Source organism: Sapajus apella, unplaced genomic scaffold (assembly GCF_009761245.1).
Source record: "Sapajus apella isolate SASKATOON/1434 unplaced genomic scaffold, GSC_monkey_1.0 scaffold13, whole genome shotgun sequence".
Taxonomy (NCBI): Eukaryota; Metazoa; Chordata; class Mammalia; order Primates; family Cebidae; genus Sapajus; species Sapajus apella.
In genome coordinates this window covers 28,065,174-28,087,244 of record NW_022436953.1, presented here as the reverse complement: position 1 = coordinate 28,087,244, position 22,071 = coordinate 28,065,174, and the positions used below count along the sequence as shown (strand labels likewise).

The 22,071-nt window shown below is 50.4% G+C and overlaps 2 protein-coding genes across 13 annotated transcripts in view; one reads left to right on the top strand and one right to left on the bottom strand.

Moving 5' to 3' along the window:
* The window catches only part of CTBP2 (C-terminal binding protein 2), a 171,675-nt gene extending 154,889 nt beyond the window's left edge, over nt 1–16,786 (top strand). For 7 of the 10 annotated variants that reach the window (XM_032281960.1, XM_032281963.1, XM_032281962.1 and 4 more), the window contains 8 exons: nt 1,743–1,897; nt 2,113–2,257; nt 6,720–6,926; nt 9,915–10,129; nt 10,610–10,740; nt 11,263–11,390; nt 11,749–11,866; nt 14,841–16,786. In XM_032281960.1, the coding sequence (XP_032137851.1) occupies nt 1,743–1,897; nt 2,113–2,257; nt 6,720–6,926; nt 9,915–10,129; nt 10,610–10,740; nt 11,263–11,390; nt 11,749–11,866; nt 14,841–15,021 (1,280 nt within the window). In that variant the 3' untranslated portion in view covers nt 15,022–16,786. The remainder of the gene's footprint in view (nt 1–1,742; nt 1,898–2,112; nt 2,258–6,719; nt 6,927–9,914; nt 10,130–10,609; nt 10,741–11,262; nt 11,391–11,748; nt 11,867–14,840) is intronic. The other 3 variants (XM_032281958.1, XM_032281956.1, XM_032281959.1) reach the window with 3 other exon arrangements.
* Nucleotides 16,787–18,006: 1,220 nt separating this feature from the next.
* Nucleotides 18,007–22,071, bottom strand: part of ZRANB1 (zinc finger RANBP2-type containing 1) — a 65,833-nt gene continuing 61,768 nt past the window's right edge. Inside the window, exons 8-10 of one of the 3 annotated variants that reach the window (XM_032281966.1) lie at nt 21,208–21,337; nt 20,782–21,011; nt 18,007–19,757 (exon numbers count right to left, since the gene is read on the bottom strand). In XM_032281966.1, the coding sequence (XP_032137857.1) occupies nt 19,539–19,757; nt 20,782–21,011; nt 21,208–21,337 (579 nt within the window). In that variant the 3' untranslated portion in view covers nt 18,007–19,538. The remainder of the gene's footprint in view (nt 19,758–20,781; nt 21,012–21,207; nt 21,338–22,071) is intronic. The other 2 variants (XM_032281968.1, XM_032281967.1) reach the window with 2 other exon arrangements.

Sequence of the window (22,071 nt, the reverse complement as noted above, 5' to 3'; positions counted from 1 at the left end):
AGCCTTTTTTGTACTTTGCGTTGAAAGAGATAATTGTCCCAAGGCACAGTGGTGGAGCTCTGCCTGCCACGCAGGGCTGGCGTGGGTGCCCCAGGCTGTCCCTCCCCAGTACCGTGTAGAGTCTTAACAGGACGTGGACTCGGCTCCCGTGGAGGGGGATGTCCTTCCTCTGCTCCTCCCTAGAGTGTCTGGCTAACTTAATATGAGCCTTGGTGGTCCAGCAGGAGCCCCTGTGGCTGGGAACCCGATCATCCTCTCCTAGCAAGTGGCCGCTTTTGGGGCTGCTGAGAGCCCTTGAGGGAGGCTGGGGCTGGAAGGTGATCTGGCCTGTGCGGAAGGCTCCTGCGTTTGTTTCGGGAGTCTGAGCCTGCTGCTTTGTGCTCACACGAAGGCCAGTGGTCCCGAGAACTTCGCACCTTCCTGACTGGGTGACCCATGGTGGGTCACTAGGCTGGGCGCAGCCTGGCGCAGTGGCTTGCACCGTCCAGCCAGTAGAGGGAAGGAGGGGTGGAGACATAAGGCTGCCATCAGGGTTGATCTGGACATTGGAAAGCTTGACATGCCCCAAAAGCTCTAATCTGAGGCTCTAGAAAGAGTTGTAATTTGACGAGAAGAGAGATACTGCCCCTTCCTGGCATCTCGGCACTGCAGCCCCCTCTGGAGGTTAGGTGGCTGTTCTCTTGTGTCCAGGGTGTGGGTGGTGATGCTGTTGAGGTTTGGGCAGATGGCCAGGAGGACCCATAATGTCCAAAGACGGGTTTGAAGGGGGCGGTTTTTGTTGGAGAAAATGCTGCTTCTCTGTCGAAGGTTTTCAGAGTCTGCTGGGTGTGCTGCACAGAGGAGCGAGAGAAAAGAGGCCTGAGGGCCCCCGCTGCATCCTGGGCGGGCGGCAGGCAGGCTCTGTAGGGGGTCTGCCTTGTGTGTACACGGGCACAAGCGTGTGCATCTCTGCTGGGGCAGGTTAAGGCCTTCCACCACCCTGCTGAGCGAACGTCTAGATGCAGCTGCGCCGGTCCAGATGAAGTTGTAGAATTTGTACAGGGACTTGTGAGACGGACCACTGTGGGGTCACCCCAACCCCGCGGCCCTCACAACTCTCCCTTCAGAACCCTGTTGGCAGAACCAGGAAGCCTGTCGGGATTACTGTGATGGCTCTGGCCTGTCTAGAGAGCCGCTGGCAGTGCGGTCCTTTGAGAAGTTTGCTCTCCTGAGCCCCCTAAGGCATCCCTTCCCCGCCCCACACTGGCCGCTCCTCATCCAGCGCAGGTGAGAGAGGCGGGAGGAGCCTTCCCAGGGCCCTGTTTGTGCAGGGGCTCTCCAGGAAGTTCCCTCGAATACACACGCCTTAGCCCGTCGTGTTGCGCAGCTGGCGGAGGCAGAGGCAGCTGGCGTCACTGCAGGTGGGGAAGTGGGGAACCACGCAGCGCTGGGACCCGTCTTGTGCTGGACTAGCCTGTGCTGGCCTTGGGGCCCCATGCTCCTGGTGCTCTTGGGACTGTGGTTTGCTGGCAGGGAAGTGGCCACATGCATCTCCCACCAGAGCAGCAAGTCACGTGGAGTCAGGGTAGGGGCTTCCTCTTCGTGACAGTGGCTCCCAGGATGCAGGTGGAGACGGGGCTCTTGCGCTCTGCTTCCCTTGCTTGCCCAAGCTCTGCCCACAGTGACGAGTCGGGAGCTGCCCCTCCACACACCCTGTGGCCCCGGCCACCCACCCACTGTGCCCACCCCTTCCCTCCTTGCAGGTATCCGCCCCCAGATCATGAACGGCCCCCTGCACCCCCGCCCCCTGGTGGCGCTGCTGGATGGCCGCGACTGCACCGTGGAGATGCCCATCCTGAAGGACCTGGCCACCGTGGCCTTCTGTGACGCGCAGTCCACTCAGGAGATCCACGAGAAGGTGGGCCTGCCCTGCCCAGCCAGGGGCTGCGCTGAACTTGGGCAGTTTCCTCCCCAGCATGCCCCCAGGCCTCAAATCCCCTGTTCCTCCAGCTTGTCGCTTTTCTACTGAACCCTGCTTTGGGTTCAAGGGTGATAGGGCCAGGGGGCCAGGCCAGGTGGAGCCGGTGGGCTGCGCGGGGTGGGGCTCCGACCCTGTGCTCTGTTCCCACGCAGGTTCTAAACGAAGCCGTGGGTGCCATGATGTACCACACCATCACCCTCACCAGGGAGGACCTAGAAAAGTTCAAGGCTCTGAGAGTGATCGTGCGGATAGGCAGTGGCTACGACAACGTGGACATCAAGGCTGCCGGCGAGCTGGGTGAGTTGTCCAGAGCTCCACGGGCCCTGTGTGGGCGGGCTCGGAGAAGGAGCTGGAACTGGGGCCACAGAGCAGCTACTTCTGGCTGTAGCGAGATGGCGGCCTCCAGACCGGGCTGTGGAGCACGTTGCCGGTCCTGCCTTCAGATGACGCAGGAAGGATTGTCCCCGCTGGCCCTATGTGGGGTCTGCTGGGCTGTGATGCATCTCTGCCCTCAGAGCAACACCAAGCTGGCACTGGCTCACTTTGGAAACACCCAGTGCCAGTGGGCTCTGTCCTACAGAGGGCAGAATGCGAGTGGCTGCGTAGCCCCTAAACCACCCCTGCTGGTGCGCAGCATCTGGCCTAGGTCAGCACCAAAGCAGGCAGACCCCTGCCCCGCACTGCCAACGAAGAGGTTTCAGAAGGAAAGCAGAGGCAGCAGGCACGAACCCAGAGTTGGGGGGTGAAGCTGTGTATTGCACTCCCCGGGCACAAGTATATGAGGCCATGGTGAGTGGGTATCTGCCCAACACCTAGTGTGAGTTCGTGAACAGCGAGTACAGAGGCACAAGGAGCAGACCACTGGCATCGAGGGTCCTCGGGAGAGCGGGGGGCACTGTGCTTGGCCTGTGTGTTTGAAACCCGCCACCCCTGTACCTGAGGGTGGGGGCTGGACTCTGCCTTGTGAGCACTGAGGTGCCCCAAATTCATGAGGCTGCTAAGGGATGCTTCAAAACCACTGGGGACCCAGGCCTGTGGTCCTGACAGCAACCTGGGCTTGGAACAACCCTTCCTGTGCTCCGGGAATAGCCGGGGCACCCTTTCCCCCACCTCTCTCCCATCGGCTGTGGCCCCCATGGGACTCGGTGCTTCTGGGACGGCCTGGGTGTCAGATCGGCTCCATATCTGAGCGGTAGCGCTGCATATACTGAGTGTCCTGCCCTTGGGCATGGCTGGCCACAGTTTCAGGGAGGCCACCCACGTGGGCTTCAGCTTTCTCTCCATAGCCCTATCCTGGGGCTTGGAGTGTGCATGTCAGAATCTTTGTTGAGTCCCTCACCGGCATTCGGGGCGCCACCCTGGTTCTGGAAGCCCTAGGTGGGTCTTGGTGTCCAGGAGCGGGACTGGGGAGCCGGGCACAGTAGGGCTGCCCATGCACTCAACAGGGGTCAGGATGCAGTGGTGTGGGGCTACCCCAAGGGACCCTACCTGTAGGGTCCCAGGAGCATCAGCTTCACAGGTCACCCCTCACCCCCTGCCCCATGCCCTTACTTGTTCCCACCCACCACATCCTTGAGTCCCTCTCTGCTAGAACAAAGAAACTCTGGAGGATATATGAGTCTTCAAAAGCCTGTTTAATATAAACTAAAATTTTCCATCATTCCCTGGCACAAACAAGGATATTTTTGTTTGAAAACAAACGTCCTTTGTGCTCTTGGTAGAGCTGAGATCCCAAGTTTGAACAGCGGAGGAGAATGCAGCTTCATGTGCCAGGGGCTCTCAGATGCTTGTCCCCTGCACGTCTCATGCTTCTCCAGCACGTCTGCCCCTCACACAGCTCCCGGGCCCACACGGTGCTGACCCTGACCTTCCTCGGCCAGCCCAGCCGCTGCTTTCCAGGGAGAGAGGGGAGGTCTTTCCTGTGGAACTTCCTATTCCTCCAGTTCCGGGAGTGCCCCACACAGGCACTGCAGCCAGAAAGGAATCAGGCCCTCGATTGCGGGGTCCCGGGAGGGCTGAGACGGGAGGTTGTGTTCGCCGAGGCAACTGAGACCCACGGAAGACAGCCAGGACCAGGGCCTGCGGCTGTGGAAAACGTGGAAGGGCTGTGAGTGGTGGCATTTTCACTGATCCCGGTCCCATCTGATAAGGGTGCTGCTTGGAAGACAGCTGCGGGGCCCTTCTAAAGGGCACTTTTCAGATGCAGACTCTGGAGGCAGAAAGAAGCCTCTGTCCAGACGTCCTTTGTCTCCAGATGCATTTCCCGCATCATGCGGTCAGCGGGCCTTTTGTGAGGCAGGCTGCAAGCAGCAGGTGGCTGCCCTCCTCCTGATGAAAGGGGGTCCCTGGAGCCCAGAAAACAGGGCCCTCCATGTCACAGGAGGCAGCACGCTGGGCCTCTGGCGAAGCTTCCTAGGATGACCAGGCTCTGAGCTGCCAGCCCTGGAATGATGGGCAAGAGTCAGCCCTTCACGGGAAGAGCGGGACAAGGCTTGAGGAAGCTGCGCTTCTCCCCACAAACCAGGAAGACACGAGGGGAAGACCTCGAGAGGACCCTCCACCCTGGTCCCCTCCACCCCCAGCAAGCTTGTTGATCTGGTTTCCGTGCCAGTAGCAGCCGTGAAGGGAGTAAAGCGCCATGGCACTGACCAGGAGAGGACAGCGGCGTGCCTCTTTGGGGCCATTTTTGGGGCCCTATGGATGCTAGGAGGCTCAGCCTGTGAGGATCAGAGGCGCCCGTTGTGTGGCATTTGAAGGATCAACTTGACCCATCTGGAAGGGAGGTCGCATCCATGGCGCTGTGTCGGACAGTTTAGAAGACACTCCCTCCGCTGGGTCGATGAGGTTATGGATGTTTCTGGCGGGGCGCTGCGGCCGTCGCGGTGGGAAGGTTCTTCAGCCCAGGCAGTGCCACAGTTCTTCCTCCTGCGCGCTGTCCCAGGCCTGGGACGCCACACTCTCATGAGGACTAGACCTCCAAGTACTGCTATGAAGACACACTGGTGTCCTTCCTCAACCTCCTTTTTGTGCCACCCCCACCCAGGTGCCTTCACGCACATGGCCCTGCGGGACCCTCCGCCGGCATCAGCTCTTCTAGAAGAACCCGCTGTTTGAGCCCGTGTCCTTGGAGGGCGATTCTGCTGCGGGGCCTCCCTGCTGGGCTTCAGCCCTTCTGAGGAATGAAAATTCTCCCAACTGCCAAAGATTTTCTTTAACCTCTGGCATCGGCCTCAGTCTATCTGACTCTAATAATAACATGGCATGTGATCAAGCCCCAGATTCTCTGCTATTTCAAATGAACGAGGCCCATTTCCTGCAGGACTCCTGGCATCCAGCTCATGGGAAAGTTGGTCGGCCTCAGTCACAGTCAATCACACTGTTCCCTTGGCAGGTGTCTGTGGCCCAGCGGAGTCCCCAGTGGCCACGTGGGGTGGGTGGGTGACCTGCTCACAGTGGCTTCACCTTCTCTGAGCTGTGTGTCCTGCTGAGGGGGGTCACTCTCAAGACCCTAAACGGAGGGCCGGCCCTCGCGGGGAGACAGCCACGCAGCTGCCTAGAAAGTGGGTTTGCGGCCCCACTGGTCCTGCTTCCTGTCCAGTAGAGCCGAAGAAGCTGCTTTGGTGGTTTCTGTTCCCACCCCAATCATCAGGATTTAAGAAGATAGAGGAATCCTGGGCTGCCTTAAAAGTGGCCCTGCCCCAGTGCCATGGGCATCCCTTGTTGGGAGAGGTACTCTTCTAGGGGGTCCTAAACGTGGAGTTAAGAGGGAACCTTTGGACTTGGGCTGACATGCGGCCCAGATATCCACCCCCGTCCTCAGAGCGCTCAGCTGGGAGCCACAGGCTGGCCACCCTCTGGGGCCCACTCCTGCTCGGCCCCACTGCCTCTGCTGCAAGTAGGCGGACCCATCGGGTGGCAGCGCTGTTCCCAGCCTGGCCCTCTGCCCACCTATACCCCAGTTGTATCTGGCAGACATGCATTCTTCCCCAGACACCCTCTGGCTAAGGAGGGGAAATGTCCGGGCCCTTTCTGCTTATGATTTACTTGGGTTAACTCTCCATGCCACAGCTGCCTCGCGCTGGGAGATTCTTGACCTGGTTTCTGCAGCTTGTGTGGGGCCAGAGGGCTCACCCCAAGCTGCCCTCAGCACTGAAGGCTGCTCCACGGGGAAGGGAGGGCATCCTGTCCACTCTGAGTTCTGAACGCCGGAGCAGGTTGCTGAGCACGGGGCCACAGGACGACTGGGCTCCCTTCGGACGTCAGTTCCGTGTCGGGCCAGCCCTTGCATCCATGTTGGGGTGGAGGTGCTTTTTTAAAACAAGTAATAATGTATGTTTTTTGCATCAAACTGTTACCATACCTTAAAACTAAAAGCCACTCTTTGTCACCCCTGCCAGTTCCATGAGGAAGACCCTGGGGGCCGTGAGTCTGATCGGGGTGGAGGAGTCTGGTCTTGGGCCCCCTGGCGTCGGGCCATGCCAGGTCCTTTTTTGGGACTCATCATAAGCCTGAGAAGAAGCTACTCACGTGGAAGATCAGCCAGAGGAGTTGGGCTGGTCATGAGCCACGTCCTGGACTGAAAGTCCTCCTCGGGGTAGATGTTGGGGCTAGAGCCTCCCGGGCATCAGGGGCAGAGGGCCTGCTGCCCACTTGCCCAGCCCTGTGTCCGCTAGATGATAAGCCCTCCCCCACGCCAACAGCCTTGCCTCATCAGGGCTTGGGGTTTCCTCATCTCCGGCCTTGGCCTTGTCCCTTTCAGGAATTGCTGTGTGCAACATCCCGTCCGCAGCCGTGGAAGAGACAGCTGACTCCACCATCTGCCACATCCTCAATCTGTACCGGAGAAACACGTGGCTGTACCAGGCCCTGCGGGAAGGCACGCGGGTTCAGAGCGTGGAGCAGATCCGTGAGGTGGCCTCGGGAGCAGCCCGTATCCGTGGGGAGACACTGGGCCTCATCGGCTTCGGTACGTGCCACCCTCCACCCCTACCCCCAGCCCCTCCGACACTGGCGCTGGGGCGGGGGGACCCCTTGGCAAGGGCAGCCCCAGGGGAGGCAGGGCCAGGACCCAGTGTGGCACAGGAGATTGGAGTCAACGCCTGTCAGGGAACTTGCCCCAGAGGTGGGATTTGGGCTGGTTCTGGAAGAACGAGTGTCCACTGCTGTCTGTGGCGTCTGGCAGGGCAGCATTCTCTGCTGTGGGGCAGCAGGCAATGTACTGTGCCCACTAAGTTTCCCTGGGCCAGGGTGAAGGGCAGGGGCTGTGTGGAGGTGTGTTGTGGAGAAGCAGGCAGGCTTGGGACTCAAGTGGGGGCTGGCGGTTCCATGAAGACCCAGGCTGTGGGCACTATGGGCACGGCCTCACTCCTGAAGGCCCTCAAATGCCAGGTTCGGGTGGCAGAGTCAGGCCATCAGCTTGGAAGGTGCTCCTGAAAGGGGCGGGAAGAGGCTCTTACCATGGAGATGTGTTGGGAGAGGCCACAGGAGAGCCTGCAGCAAGGTGCGGGGGGCCGGCACCGCAGAGAAGGCGATGGTGAGCAGCCTGGTACCACGGAGGCTCGCAGAGGGCCCCGCCCTGCCCACCACAGGTCCATCTGCCTCTTGGGACTCTAGGAAGGAGTCTTTGCACACAGGCAGGTAGTGATGTTCTGGCCTCCTGGAAACTCCCAGCTGCTGCTCAGCCTCTGCGTGGAGCTCCACGCCGCCGATGACGAAGCCCCCAGGCTCCTTTCCCCACAAGCCCCGCTCTGGACCTGGGTGCCACTTGAACAAGAGAGAAATTGCTGGACACGTCCAGGAGTGCACTCTTTCCGTCCCCTCTACAGGCCGTGATCTCCTGGGTCTGGCCTCGCCTGACGCCCAGGTTCTAAGTGCCAGGTGCTGGGGTCTTTTAAAAGGACCCACCGTGTTTTGAGGTTATTAGAAAGGCAGACGTGGTGTGTGAATACCAGGCTTCCTCTGTCCAGGCCCTGCTGGGCTTCGTGGCTTGGAGATGCTGCTTCGTCTCCATCTTCATGCACTCTGAAGCTCTGTGGTCTCTGGCCAGGCAGCAGCGCCTGTGGGTGGTGGTGAGCCCCTGGCTGCGTGGTGGGGCCTCACTAGGGAAGTGCTTATCTCAGGGACTTCTTCCTGGGGTCGTTCCTGTGGCTGTGCCCATGTCACTCAACTTTAAAAACCTTCTCAGTGTATGAAAGCCAGTTCAGCCCGTGCTGCCATCCCATTTTCAAGACCATACACTAACCACTGCCTCCGCCACCCTGGGACCCCAGCAAGTGGCCTGTCATTGTCTCTCCTGGCTCCCTTTCCGGATCTCTAGCCTTCAACACTGTCACTGCCACAGCCATCCTTGGGCTAAGACCCTTTTCTGGCCTCGGGTTCCACTGAGCAAGAGTCCCCAGGCCCAGCTGGCTCAGTGCAGCAGGCCGGGGTGGGTGGCCTGGGGTTGAGGTCATGGACAGAAACCGAAGAGAAGGCAGCCTATGGGAGCTGTGCTTTTAAAAAGTTGGGAGGGGGTGGCTGTGGGGGGTGAGTGGGCTCTCTTCTATAGGGACTGGGTTTTGATTAAGTCAGTAGCACTATTGCCATTACGTTGTCAGAAAATCTCATGGATAAAGTTCAAGGGTGTTGTGAACTTGGAAAAAAACAAACCCAGAGAAACGGCACTCAGCCCCAGTCAGCATGGTTGAAATATGGGCTTGGTGCTCTGGGCTGCCTTTCTACAGGCCCTCAAGGTCCTGGATCTGCAGAGGGCGAGCCACGTTCTGGGCACAGACGTCATAAGGGGGATGGAAGCTGCAGGAACAGGGAAGGCAGGCGGGGACCTTCGGAGTGTGAGCTCCCTGCAGTTGCATGCTGGTTCCTCTGTCTCTTGTTCCCAGAGCGTCAGAGAGCCATCTCACTCTAGTCCCTGCCACCGGCCAGCACTGACACCGATAAGGGGTGGCACCATGGCTCGTGCCTTGCCGTACTAGTTGCTCTGCAGCTGTCCCCGATCAGACTGGCCTCACTCAACCTTTGTTCCAAACTACTGCAGTTGTCCTAGCCATGCCATCAGTTAGGTGGAGCTGCTGCAGGACGGGGAGCCGTCCAGCAGCAAGATGCCCCAGAACACAGGCGGCCTGTTCGGAAATGCACAGCTTTGTCCTTTCTCGTGCCCGCACCTTGGGACCATGGGTTTAGATAAGTACTCCTTCTGTGACCTCCAAGAGAGCCCAGTCAGATATTACACAAACCATTTTGTTTTCAAAATGCTGAAAACTGCTCCGGGAAGCCGGAGGTGCTATCAAGAGGATCCCATGGGTTTCTGAAATGACAGCTGCTGGGGACAGTTCCTCGTCCTGTGACATAGCTGGCAGGAGGCCCAGGCTGCATGCTAGAGGTGGGGCAGGCCCCACCAGTGGGATGAGTCCAGGCCTGATGGTCACGTGCCCTGCCCAGAACACAGTAGCACACAGCCACTCTGCACTCGGGCTGGCCTGCAGGGAGCCACTGTGCTTTAATGGAGCAACCCCGGAGGGGATAAGGCAGGACGTCACTCCCGATTACATTGAGAGCAATTTTTTTAAACCCAACCTTGTATTAAGAAGCCTGCAGTGCACACGAGAAGTGGAGAGAGGAATGGGAACGGAGGACATGGGTGGTGATGGGAGGGGCTTGTGGGCTTGTTAGAACATTCTAATTGTTTGAAAATGTCAGTAACAAGGATGGGTTTGTTTTGCTTTGTTTTTAACAAAAATCCTGCTGTGGCCAATCTAAGCAGCCAGCGCTGATACCCCTCCATCAGCCCTGGGGGCCCCTCGAGGGCAGTACTCACACCTCAGGCTTTGGGCACAGAACTCCAGCAGCAGCTTTTAGTGGGGAGGGCAAGCCCGGACTTGGTGCAGAAGCAGTAGAGGTGGCAGCGCTGGGCCGCAGGCTGTGGACTCACTCACCTGGACGCTCTGTTTCTGCACAGGTCGCACGGGGCAGGCGGTTGCAGTTCGAGCCAAGGCCTTTGGATTCAGCGTCATATTTTATGACCCCTACTTGCAGGATGGGATCGAGCGGTCCCTGGGCGTGCAGAGGGTCTACACGCTGCAGGATTTGCTGTATCAGAGCGACTGCGTCTCCCTGCACTGCAATCTCAACGAACATAACCACCACCTCATCAACGACTTTACCATAAAGCAGGTAAGTGAAAATAGATGCCGTGGAAGCTCTGTCAGAAGGTGGTGGCACCCGCTGTGGGCACAAGAGGGGACACGAGGGCAAGGGAGATGGTTCCTGGACACACTGTTGAGCAGGGAAGAGGCCCTGCAACAAACCAGTGACGAGCCGGGTGAGGCCCCTTCCTTGGGCTGAGCCAGGCTAAGCAGAGAGGGACAGGCGCTAGCCAGGACCCAGCTTCAAAGGCTTCCTAGAGCCTTCAGAGGCCAGCCACCTGGCACAGTCCAGCCTTTCCACTGTGTGGCTTCCTCTCAGGATCAGCAGAAACACCCTGGCTTCCAGCCAGCACCAAGACTTCATTCATTCCCATCCCTCAGACTGCAGCACGCACATTAAGCCACGAGACCAACAAAACTCCTAGCTTGCAGTTTTCTTCTTTAAACCTTGATACAAGAGTCTTCCACGCCAGTGTGCCTGTAAACCAGCTTTTCTTTCCTTCCACAGATGAGGCAGGGAGCATTCCTTGTGAACGCAGCCCGTGGTGGCCTGGTGGACGAGAAAGCCTTAGCACAGGCCCTCAAGGAGGGCAGGATACGAGGGGCAGCCCTCGACGTGCACGAGTCGGAGCCCTTCAGGTGTGTGTTGTCTTCGCCTCCTACCACAGCCCACGGGGCCCAACTCCATGTCTGACCCCCACACTGTGAACTAGAGGCCCTTTTCCCAAACAGGCCCCTGGGCAGGAAATTCCGGAAATGACACAGTCTCTGTTCTTCTAAGGACTGTGCTGTATTCTAATTGTTAAAGGGCTGGAAGGTCCACAAAGGTCATCGGGGAAAGGAGAGGCAGGAAATTGGCGGTGATGGTGCTTCTGGTGTTTAGACAGACAGGCGTCATCTCTGCCCGGGATTAGAGCAGGGCAGGCTTTCAATACAATTGGGGTTTTTGATCTACCAATTATTACTCACACTGTTCTTACAGAATTTTGATAATTACGTTCAAAAATTCCCAGCCTTCATAAAGTGTGATCACCGACGTGCCTGTATCCACGCTGTCTACGCAGCTGCTTTTCTACATGGCCAAGAGCCCCCTCGTGCTGAGGAGGTCACGGAGTGTATGTAACGTTTCCCACTTACTGGGTTTATTTTACATTTTTCTAGCTTTGCTCAGGGTCCGTTGAAAGATGCACCAAATCTCATCTGCACTCCTCACACTGCCTGGTACAGCGAGCAGGCGTCGCTGGAAATGAGGGAGGCAGCTGCCACCGAGATCCGCCGAGCCATCACAGGTGAGTCCCTCTGTGCCTCTGACTTGCCAAGGGCAGCCTCAGCTCCACAGCACAGCCGCCTCCCTTCCCGTTGGCTACAGGCGGCTCGCAACAGGTAGAATTCACTTTTTTAGCATCAAATGTGTATGAGCTGGGCCTTGTTTATTTAAGTAAGCCCTGAACTAAACTTCAGACCATTCCCTTTAGTCCCAGACATTACAAACTCAGGAGTGGGGGACAGACGAGGCTGAAGGTCATTGTTGAAGAGCTCAAGGTTTAATGGTTTTACAAATGTTTAAAGTTGTTTCCCCACATAAGCAGCCACATGTTGAACTTACTGTGACTTGTAAAAATAATATGATTAATCATCTTACCCTAGGTCGCATCCCAGAAAGCTTAAGAAACTGTGTGAACAAGGAATTCTTCGTCACATCAGCGCCTTGGTCAGTAATAGACCAGCAAGCAATTCATCCTGAGCTCAATGGTGCCACATACAGGTGAGAAGAGGAACTGACTGTCTCAGCCTGTGAGCGCCACACCCCGGGGCCAGGGAGAGAAGCCCAAACTTGGCGGAAGCCTCCCACCTGCGGATGCTAAGGCACAATCAGAACAATTGGCCCTCTCGGCGGGAACTGTGTACACTGCCCCCTCAGGTCTTCCACTGCCTGATTTCCATGGAGCAAACAAGCTCCTATTTTAAAAGGGGTGGGTTCCGTCAGATGTGATTGACCGTGGATGCTAGGAATTGCTTTTCATTCTAAAGCCATCTTAAAACCAAAGGCTTCTCAGCCAGGAGCAGTGGCTCATGCCTATAATCCCAGCACTTTGGGAAGCTGAGGCAGGTGGATCATCTGAGGTCAAGAGTTCGAGATTGGCCGGGCCAAATGGTGAAACCCCGCCTCTGCTAAAAACACAAAAATTAGCTGGGTATGGTGACACATGCCTGTAATCCCAGCTACTAGGGAGGCTGAGGTGGGAGAGTTGCTTGAACCTGGGAGGCAGAGGTTGCAGTGAACCGATTATCACCCACTGCACTCCAGCCTGGGCCACATAAGACTCTGTCCCCCATCCGCACCCCACCCCCCCAAAAAAAGGCTTCTCAAGGAGAAAGGTATATATAGATAAGATGCTCAATCCCGTGAACAAGTTCATTTTCTAACTTGAATCTTATGTCCGTGGGAGGCCTCCTGGCCAAGGAAGGTACAGTCAACTCAGGATAATGACCTTGTCCACATACTAAGAATGATACCTGTAGTTTGGGTCAACAGAGAAACTGGAGCAGTGTTAGGGAGTGCAGAGTGGGTTAAAGACAAGAGCCCTTACAGGGAGAGATGGTTTCTTTTCTGGTATTTTCCAGGCACGAATTGGTTTTCTCCTATCCCTCATTATTATTGCTGGGTTCCCAGGAAATCAATAGTCCCCTCATACATAAATGAAAGAAGCTGCAGCTTTGAATCTTAAGAAAAACGTTTGCATATTCAAACCAGGGATTCCAGCTCTTGGCAATAGACACGCTTGGGGCCAGATCATTCTCTTCATTCTCCTCATTCTCCTGTAGGCGGCCCGGCCTAGTCTGTGCATTGTAGGACAGTTGGCAGCATCCCTGGCCTCTGCCCATGAGAGGACAGTATCACCTCCCACCCCACCTCAGGATAATTAAAAATGCCTCCAGACACTGCCACATGTCCCCTTCTGTAGCCACAGTGACTACCAGGATGCATTGTGCAGTGAAGGCTCCGACACTGAAGCAGCTATGCTGGTGTGTACAGGTCACGTGGCTGTCTTCACATTTCAGCAAGTCCCATCCTTTTGGCCCTTAGAAGTATTTTCAAGTATTACTGAGACCATCACAGCACCAGACTCCCCGGTTGGATGGAGTTGGAGGCCTGCCTTTTCATGTCTCCACTGTATTTATTCCTTCAGATAAGCCGAGGCTCGTAGGCCCCCCTAGAACAGTCTGTGTGCACTGAGGAAGCTGGAAGGGACCTACTGACCAGAGTCCTTCTGAAGGTCTTGGGGATTTCTGACTGGTGGTGATAGGATGGCAGGCCCAGGAGCCGGGGTGGGGTGGCTTCCTCCGTGAGATGCCGCCGCCTCCACCTTAATGTTGAAGGCTTTGGGAACTAAGTCTGTGTGAATATGCTGAGTCCCACTTTGCCCAGAGCCCCTCTGTTCTGAGGGTGGTGAATGCAGTGTGTCCTCACACTTACAATAGAAAACCAGCCTGACCCTGGGCATTCAGAAGAAGCCAGGCCTCCAGCCAACAGCCAGCACACCCTTCCAGCTCAGGCCACAGGAGTGCATAACAAACCAGCCTAGAAAGCTGAGCAAGTTCTGGTTGCTTTGTCTGAGTAGCAGAGCCTGGGTGGCTTGTAAACCACAGAAAGGTCTCGCTTGCAGTTCTGGAGGCTGGAAGTCAGATCAGGCTGACAGCATGGTCAGGTTCTGGTGAAGGCCAGGCAGCAGACTGCCAGCTTCTTCCTGTGTCCTCATACCATACGGCAGAGAGGGGGCCAGAGCACTACCTGGGCTCCCTTTTTTTTTGAGACAGTCTCACTCTGTCGCCCAGCTGGAGTACAATGGTGCAATCTCAGCTCACTACACCCTCCACCTCCAGGGTTCAAGCAGTTCTCCTGCCTCAGCCTCCCAAGTAGCTGGGATTACAGGCACACGCCACCACCATGCCTGGCTAATTTTTGTATTTTTAACAAAGACAGGGTTTCTCCATGTTGGCCAGGCAGGTCTTCACCTCCTGCCATCAGGTGAGCCACACTGGGTTCCCTTCTGTGAGGGCACTAATCCCATTCATGACCCAGTCACTTCTCAAGGGCTTACCTCTTAAGGCCAAGAATTAGGGAGATGGAGGAGAGACAGACATTCAGTCCCTCAGAGTGTATTGTGCTCTGCTGGGAAATCATTTTATCAGTCAGGAGTAACACTTCCATTTTGTACAAAGTGTGTTTTTTAAACCGTATAGTATCCACATTCATACTTAGTATGGGCTAATATCTTCCTGTTATCTAAAAGCTACGAAATTAGTGGCCCCATGTTTGGATTGGACTTGTTTTGTTTTTATGAATTAGCTGCCAGTGTTTTATATAAAGATTAAGATTTCTTCTATCCTTTTGGGGATAGGGAGGATATCCCAGGACTCTGGGAGGGGCTGAGGTGGGGGGATCACTTGAGCTCAGAAGTTTAAGGCCAGCCTAGGCAGCCTAGAAAAACCTCATCTCTACCAAAAAAAATACAAAAACTAGCCAGGCGTGATGGCTTATGCCTCTGATCACAGCTGCTTGGGTGTCTGAGGTGGAATCGCGGTCAAGGCAGCAGTGAGCCGTGTTCATGTCAATGGACTCATGTCTCAAGAAAAAAAAACTTTTAATTGAAAAAAAGGCCAGAAGTAGGGAAAGAGCCGAGAGCTTGGCAACTCTACCCTGAACTTAAAAGACCCTGTTTCTGTGTGTGCCTTAGATATCCGCCAGGCATCGTGGGCGTGGCTCCAGGCGGACTTCCTGCAGCCATGGAAGGGATCATCCCTGGGGGCATCCCAGTGACTCACAACCTCCCGACAGTGGCACATCCTTCCCAAGCGCCCTCTCCCAACCAGCCCACAAAACACGGGGACAATCGAGAGCACCCCAACGAGCAATAGCAGAGAATGCCGGAAGGTAATCATTCAGATACACTCGGGACCAAGAGACAGTGAAAAATAGATGAACTAAGAGAAGAAGAATCTGACGGTCTTTGTAACTGATTCTGGACATAGGCATCATTGATGTTGCAGTGTTAAAACTACAAGAGCTAGAAAAACTGAAGATGTCGTCTGCTTACGGAAGCGCTGAAAGACTAGGATGTGATTTATTAACGACCAACTTCTGTTATTGTGTGTTAAGTTTTTCATCTGTGCATCAAATCACAAAGAATAAATAGAGCTTTTTCCTTTATCAGTCCCTTGGGCACAGCAGGTCCTGAACACCCTGCTCGAGAATGTTGCATCAAGAGTTCAAACATCCAAATAAAAAATATTAAGAGGAAATCCCCATCCTGTGACTTGAGTCCCTTCAGTCTACAGGGGCTGGTTACCTCTTTTTGCTAATAGGAAGATCACATTACTACCAAATGGGGAGAAAACTGTTTGCCTGTGGTAGACACCTGCACGCATAGGATTGAAGACAGTACAGGATCCTGTACAGAGAAGCGTCTCTCACAGCTGAACTGTATACTGAGCGGGCAAGTTGGTTGTAAGTTAAGTAAAACCCTCTGATGATGCGTAGTAATGAAAAAAAAAAAAAAAAGTATTAAGTTTCACAAGCTGTTTGTACTCAAATATATTTTCTCAGTTTCAGATCCTCTGCTATTTTATTGAGTGGAAAGTCTTGAACATAAAAGGGTTCAAGAAGAATAATGTTGCATTTCCTTATGTCTCAGGAAACACTTTTTATGGTAACTTGTCAGATTGTCTATGAACAAACCCACTTTTTTAGACATTGATAAAGTCTTTTTTTCTTCACGTGATATTTTATACAAGAACACTTCAGATGTATTAGATGTGACTGATTTTAACAAATCCTATTAGATTTGTATCAACTAGTTACATGTTCTATTCATAGTCTTTTGTGAATCATTGCCTTTTTGTTTAAAAAGATGGCCTATTTTGAGCCTTTGTATAGGTACATTCCTGTTTTTGTGACAAAAAAAAACTTTAAAATTGTCCCAAACAGAAAAATAATGGCTATCAGAAGTATGTTTTGTTTTAGTGTGAGTTACCGTTACTGTATTTGTTTATTGTAAAGGTGGACATTTAGCGTTCAGTGCAGTTTTCAATAAAAAGTAATTAAAATTTCTGTTAAGTTCTGAAATTCAAGTACATCTCACTAAAGTAAAAGTTCTCTACTTGAGATGTTTAAGGTAACTGCATTGTCAATTAGCCAATTTCCAACTCTTGTTACTCCAGGGTTCTATCTGCAAATTCCATAACGAGACTCAAGAACGCTGACAATTACCTCATGTAATAGAAGGTTTAATTGAAAAAACAAAACCTCACAGAAGTCCATCATTATCAAGTCATGCTATCTTGGTGTGTTTGTTAGAGCTAAGTCAATTCAAAAAACAAAGTTGCTCAACTTCAGAGTTTTGATTTTAATTTACCCCAAAGCAAAATGACCTGGACCTAGTTCCAGGGAGGGAAGTGAACCTTGAAACTGTTTTGCCAATAACCTAACAAAATGATATTTACAAAGAAGTGTTGCAAAATAGGTAAGAACTTGAAGATTTAATGAATCTGCTTTTTAAATAGCATTAAACCTTTATAGTAAAGTGTCTGCAAATGTCAAGTCCAGCAATTCCAGGTATCAAACTCCTTCTGAGCTCTTCCTTATACTTCCCTTCCCATTAAAACAACACCAACCCCTCACCCCCCCCCCCCCCCAAAAAAAAACCCATGGTGTCTTAAAGCCTTCAGCCTGCCTGGCCGTGTCTCCTCACTCATTTTTATGTGGTGGCCCCATCCCAACTCTACCATAAAAACACATTAAAACAACCTCACATGGAGAGAGATGGCACTCAGAGTTAACCTGTTGGCCCCAGGGAACAAAAAGGTAGTTTAATGTCTTCATAACTACTCATCAAAGAGGCAGTGAAATATGCATGAAAAGGAGGGCCCAAGCACGCAGACTATCTTACCTTCGCATATGTGAAGAAGTCTGGGACACGATGAACCTAAGAATCAAGAACAAAAAGGCAGGTCTGAATCCACGGTCAACCTGGGTTTTGTTTAATTAGATCTTGTTGCCCAAACAAACAAAAAAAAAATATGTGTGTATATATATATATATATATTTTTATAAATTTGACTCCAAGGAAGAACAGGTCAAAACAAAATGCCACGCTGTGTATGCTCTAGAAAAACCACAAAGTTCATAGAGTTAAGGTATTACTATCCAGTCAATCAAGACGTTTATGTCTATCACCTAGCCACGTATAATTTTTGAAAAGGACTATATTCTATCTTGGGACAATAATTATGGCTCTTTAATAGTTTAAGAGCATAATATAGCATTGATTTACCAAAAATTTTGGCCTTTAACAGCCAATCTATGAAAACCATTTAAAGTCCCATTCCTGTCTGTAGCCTCGGAAATGGAACCATCTATAATTCTTCCCACAGGGAAGAAAGATGCACCTATCACACTATGAAGTCAGGGTTACGGATAATAAATAAATAAATAAATAGAGCGCTCGGGAAACACCACTCACCACAACACACGGTAGAAGCTATGTACTGAGCGTGTGCTCTCTGGACAACGTTGGCTGCAGTGTAGACTGCAGTGGCTACATGCTTTTCCCTCTAACAATTCTCTTTGGCTTCTTCAATTGGGAGGGCAGATTTTGCTTAACAGGCAACTAGAACAGGATCTCTGCCCACTAAACAATTATCCCTATACATAAAGTTACTACAGATGCTAAGTAATCAGAGTGCTAACATTTTCTAAAAACTTGATTAACTAATTATTGACCAAAATGAAAGCAAACCATGTAGTCAATTTTTAAGAAAACATTAACCACTTGAAACGGTAACATTTACATTATATCAAAAATTCATTTATATGGAATCATAACTACAAAAATAATTTTTTCCTGCAAGATTTAGCATGCAGCAAAAATGATCTTTTCATCCTGGGAACACCTCTTTACTGAGTTTTCAGAGGGGAGAAGAACTAAAGACATGACAGTTTCGTGGGTATTTTTCTATTTTTAGTATCATTCTGGCAGCAAATTTGAGGCTGTACACATTTCATTATCAACTAAACAAAACAGGAAGCGAGCAAATACTTTAAGGTTTTCGCAGCCTTTTCATCACAGGGAAGAAAAAAAAATAGACGTTTGAGTATGTCTTCTTTCCAAATTCCTGGCCACATCAATTGTCTAGAAAGTGCTTATCAGGACACCAAGTATTTCTGTGTTCCTGAGATAGGTCTGAAATTTTTACCCAGTATTGAATGTATACCTGAAGTGGTCAAATAATACTCCTTATAAAAATTTTTCTACCTAAGATTATAGTTTTAATTTTAAATAAGAATGGCCACAAATCAACATGCAAACATTCTCAGACTACACACTGAGAAATTCTTCATACAATGCATTTACCACCTTATTGCATTTTTAAAATCTTTATTCTGTAGTGAATTGGTATTCCCAATCTGCCTAAGCAAAGGCATGCCCTTCTAACAAAATTTGCTTAGAGCAGAGGTGATAAAAGGAAGAATCCGAAGACCCTTTGGCCTGGCAATTTGGGAGTAGCACACTGCTGCTGGAGTCCAAGTGAGCAAATTTCACACAATTCATTTAGTCACAAGTGGGCTTGCTGCTCCCTTTTCATCCAGGAAAATGCTACTCACAGACCCAGAGTCTGGAATTAGAACCCTCATTTTAAGGTATTCTTCCAAACAAATAAATATCTACATATTGAAAGGGGGCATATCAGAAAACTTAAAAGACACAATAACCAAAACCAAAACCCTCTTCAAAACAAACAAACAATGTCTGTATTTAGTTCACCCTAAAACATTCTTATCTTTTCTTGCGGCTTGCTCCTAATAGATTTGATTTTATTGGGCACAATAGGAACTAAATTATTAAAAGCTTATTTTTATGTTTTGCTGTGGATAATTTATACAAAACGTTTCCAGAGACTTGACATTAGATGGATCTTTTAAGGTGAAAGAATGCCAGGTTCTATTGAAATATGATCTCAAAGGAACAAAGAGTCATCTGCCATGTGCTTTTTCTAAGTGCCCATGCTGGAAAAAAATTTCTCAATTATATGAAGATGCTGGTACAACTTTTCCTATTACACAATTTCTTTCACAACCACATGCGTTACATTTATAGACAGATTTACAATTTGAAAGGACAAAAAGTTCTGTCTTAATAATAAAATTAGTTTTTTTTACAAACTGTAGTCCAACCAAAGTTCTCTGTCCCCTCACGCAGCAGAGGCGTTATCTCCATTAGGTGTGTGTGGTCCAGGAAAACACTTCCAAGCAGATTCTGCCAGATCTGGTTCAGTCCATGATGTAGACTCTGCTTGGAGCACCACACTAACTTTAGGGTCATTACAGATCCGATGCCTTGATCATCTGCTTTTTTTTTTTTTTTTTTTTTTTAAATTCATTCATCTTCATCATCCTCATCTTCCTCTCCATCAGACAGGGATGTACAGGGCCGGATCTGTCGGTAGCGGTCAAGCCATTTTTCTACCATTTGAGTAACCAGGGGATGATTTCGCCGCCGAGAGCTCTTTTGCATGGCAACCAGAACTCCCCCCTCTGTCACACAGCAGTCCAGCCACTCCCTGAGCAGTTTCTCTTGCTGTTCCTCGTTACCTAGCTTTTGGAGGAATATGAACACAAAAGGAAAATCATACAACAGATCAGAGACTTGGTAGGAATGTGACATGGTATGCTAACTAATAATGAAAAGGCCAAAGCAATCAAGTTTTCACACAGTTTCTGACTCTTAGAAATTTTATGATTAAAGTCCAGTTTGCTCTGGTTACATTTAAAACGACATCAATGGGAAAATTTTCAGAAAATACTAAAGAGCACACTAGAGGGTAATTTATTTGATAAAATAACAAAAAGCAAATGTCCTAGTAAACTGATCCTGGCAAGCTACAGCTTCAAACACATGACAAGGTAAGTTTACTCAGTCAATTATGTACAGGGTGAAATTATACAAGTTATGGTCTATGAACTTTTTTTCTTTATGTTGTGATTATAAACGTTTTATAATAATTACTAGTATATGAAATAAAAGACCAATACTTTTATAAGAATGCTGGCTTTCTGAAAGAGCGTTGTTTTGTACATTCTCACCACCTCCCATCTGGTCTACACCCTTTCACTCCCCTGCATGTACAATAGCTTTACCTGGTATTCCTGCTCCTGCCACTGCACGAAAGCCCCAAGTTCCTCTTCTGGGTAAACTGACCATTGGCTTGCCACATTATCCAGAGTAAAACCCAAAGCTTTAAAAGGCCTTCGATGAACTCCACCCCACCCTTATCATCTCTGACCTCTTCTTCCTCCATCCCCTGGCCCCTACCCTCTCTTTCCCTGTTGCTTGACCCTTTTAAACTGGACTTGCAATTCTTAGAACTCTGCTTTCAGATAAAAACTCACTTCTCATTCCCTCATCTTTTTTTCTTAACACCCATCACCACCTGAGGGAAGTTCCTTAAGTTCCTTGATGTCTCCCCATACAGCAGTTTTGAAAAGGTAAAAAGTACAGCTGAAATCTTCAGAAATTTCTATAATAACATTCAGAAATTAAGTGGTAGTGCAGGTAAAACCACACCTGAAAGACACTTCAGGCTGTTTCTGGTACAAGGTACTAGAAACATGCTGCTTACCTCCTGAGCAGAAAGAAAGTGCACATGGAGTAGCTTCCTTTCACTGTCAACCAGAGGCAAAAATGTGATGGTGACATCATCATCAGTATTCAGATTAGCACCAGCACCTCGGTTGCCATAACCGTCATTTTCCATGGCAACCAAAGCAGAGAAGTGGCCCCTTGTATACCCCAGAGCAATCGGACTTTTCCAACAAAAACTCTGTTCCCACAACAAAGGCAGATAAACACCTAGAAAAAGAGGGAAGAAAATCCCAACAGTCACAGGAAGAAAGAGCTGCTCCTTCCCTCACTGCCCTTGTTTACATTCCCGTCTACTGCTCCTTCCTGGCATCTGAGCCACTCTGATCCTGCTCACCAGTTAATACTTACACATGTGGCTGCCAACATTAGAAGACTTGTAAAATGCTCCTGAATAATGGCTTACCTTGAAACCGAGTATATCCTAAAGTTTCTCCCCGGAAACTCTTGTAGTATTTTACTCCATAAACTATAATTGGTCGTCTAAGAATATGTGCCAGTACAAAAATGTGTGTCTGCTCCAAGCTTGCTCCAGGCTACACAAAACAAAACAAAAATTTAAAACATTTATTACCACTCCTGGAAAACTGATGTGTAAAAAACAGTACTACCTCCCCTTCAATACACTATCACAGTTTATTTTTAAGAAAAAAAAAAAAAAAGTCAAAGCAGCATTTGATTCCTCAAATAATAAATCCAATAAAACTGTAAAGGAAATCTACAAAGGCCACATGCAAATATCATTTACCATCCAAACTACAAATTATATAGATGTGCATACATAATTCTGAAATAACCCTCGCCACCCAGCCTCACTACTATCCAATCTCAGGAACCAGAGATTCAGATAGCTAAGGATGCTTCATAATCACATTCTGGTTAAGCTACTGTGAAAGCGCTACCTACAACAAAGTCCTCCTGAAATGAAAAAGTGACCTTGTTTCATGCAAACGTAAATACTAAATATTAAATGGGTCCATCTTCGAGCTACAACCCATGGTGTGAGGTACATGTCTCATATAAATCAACCACTGTGAATCCTGCCCAAATGGCCCAAAGACCAGGTACCTACTTCTCTAAGTTCAAATGAATCATAGTGCTTTCTGGAAAGAAAATGAATCGTTATAAATATATATTTGTACTTTACAGTTTGGTATACTGAAGTGCTTCACAAAACCAAGCATGAAACCAAGAGTCTAAGGGACAAGCCTACACAGTTCCATGTTACAAGAAGCTTTCATTAATTAAAAGGTGTTAGCAAACCTGGAAA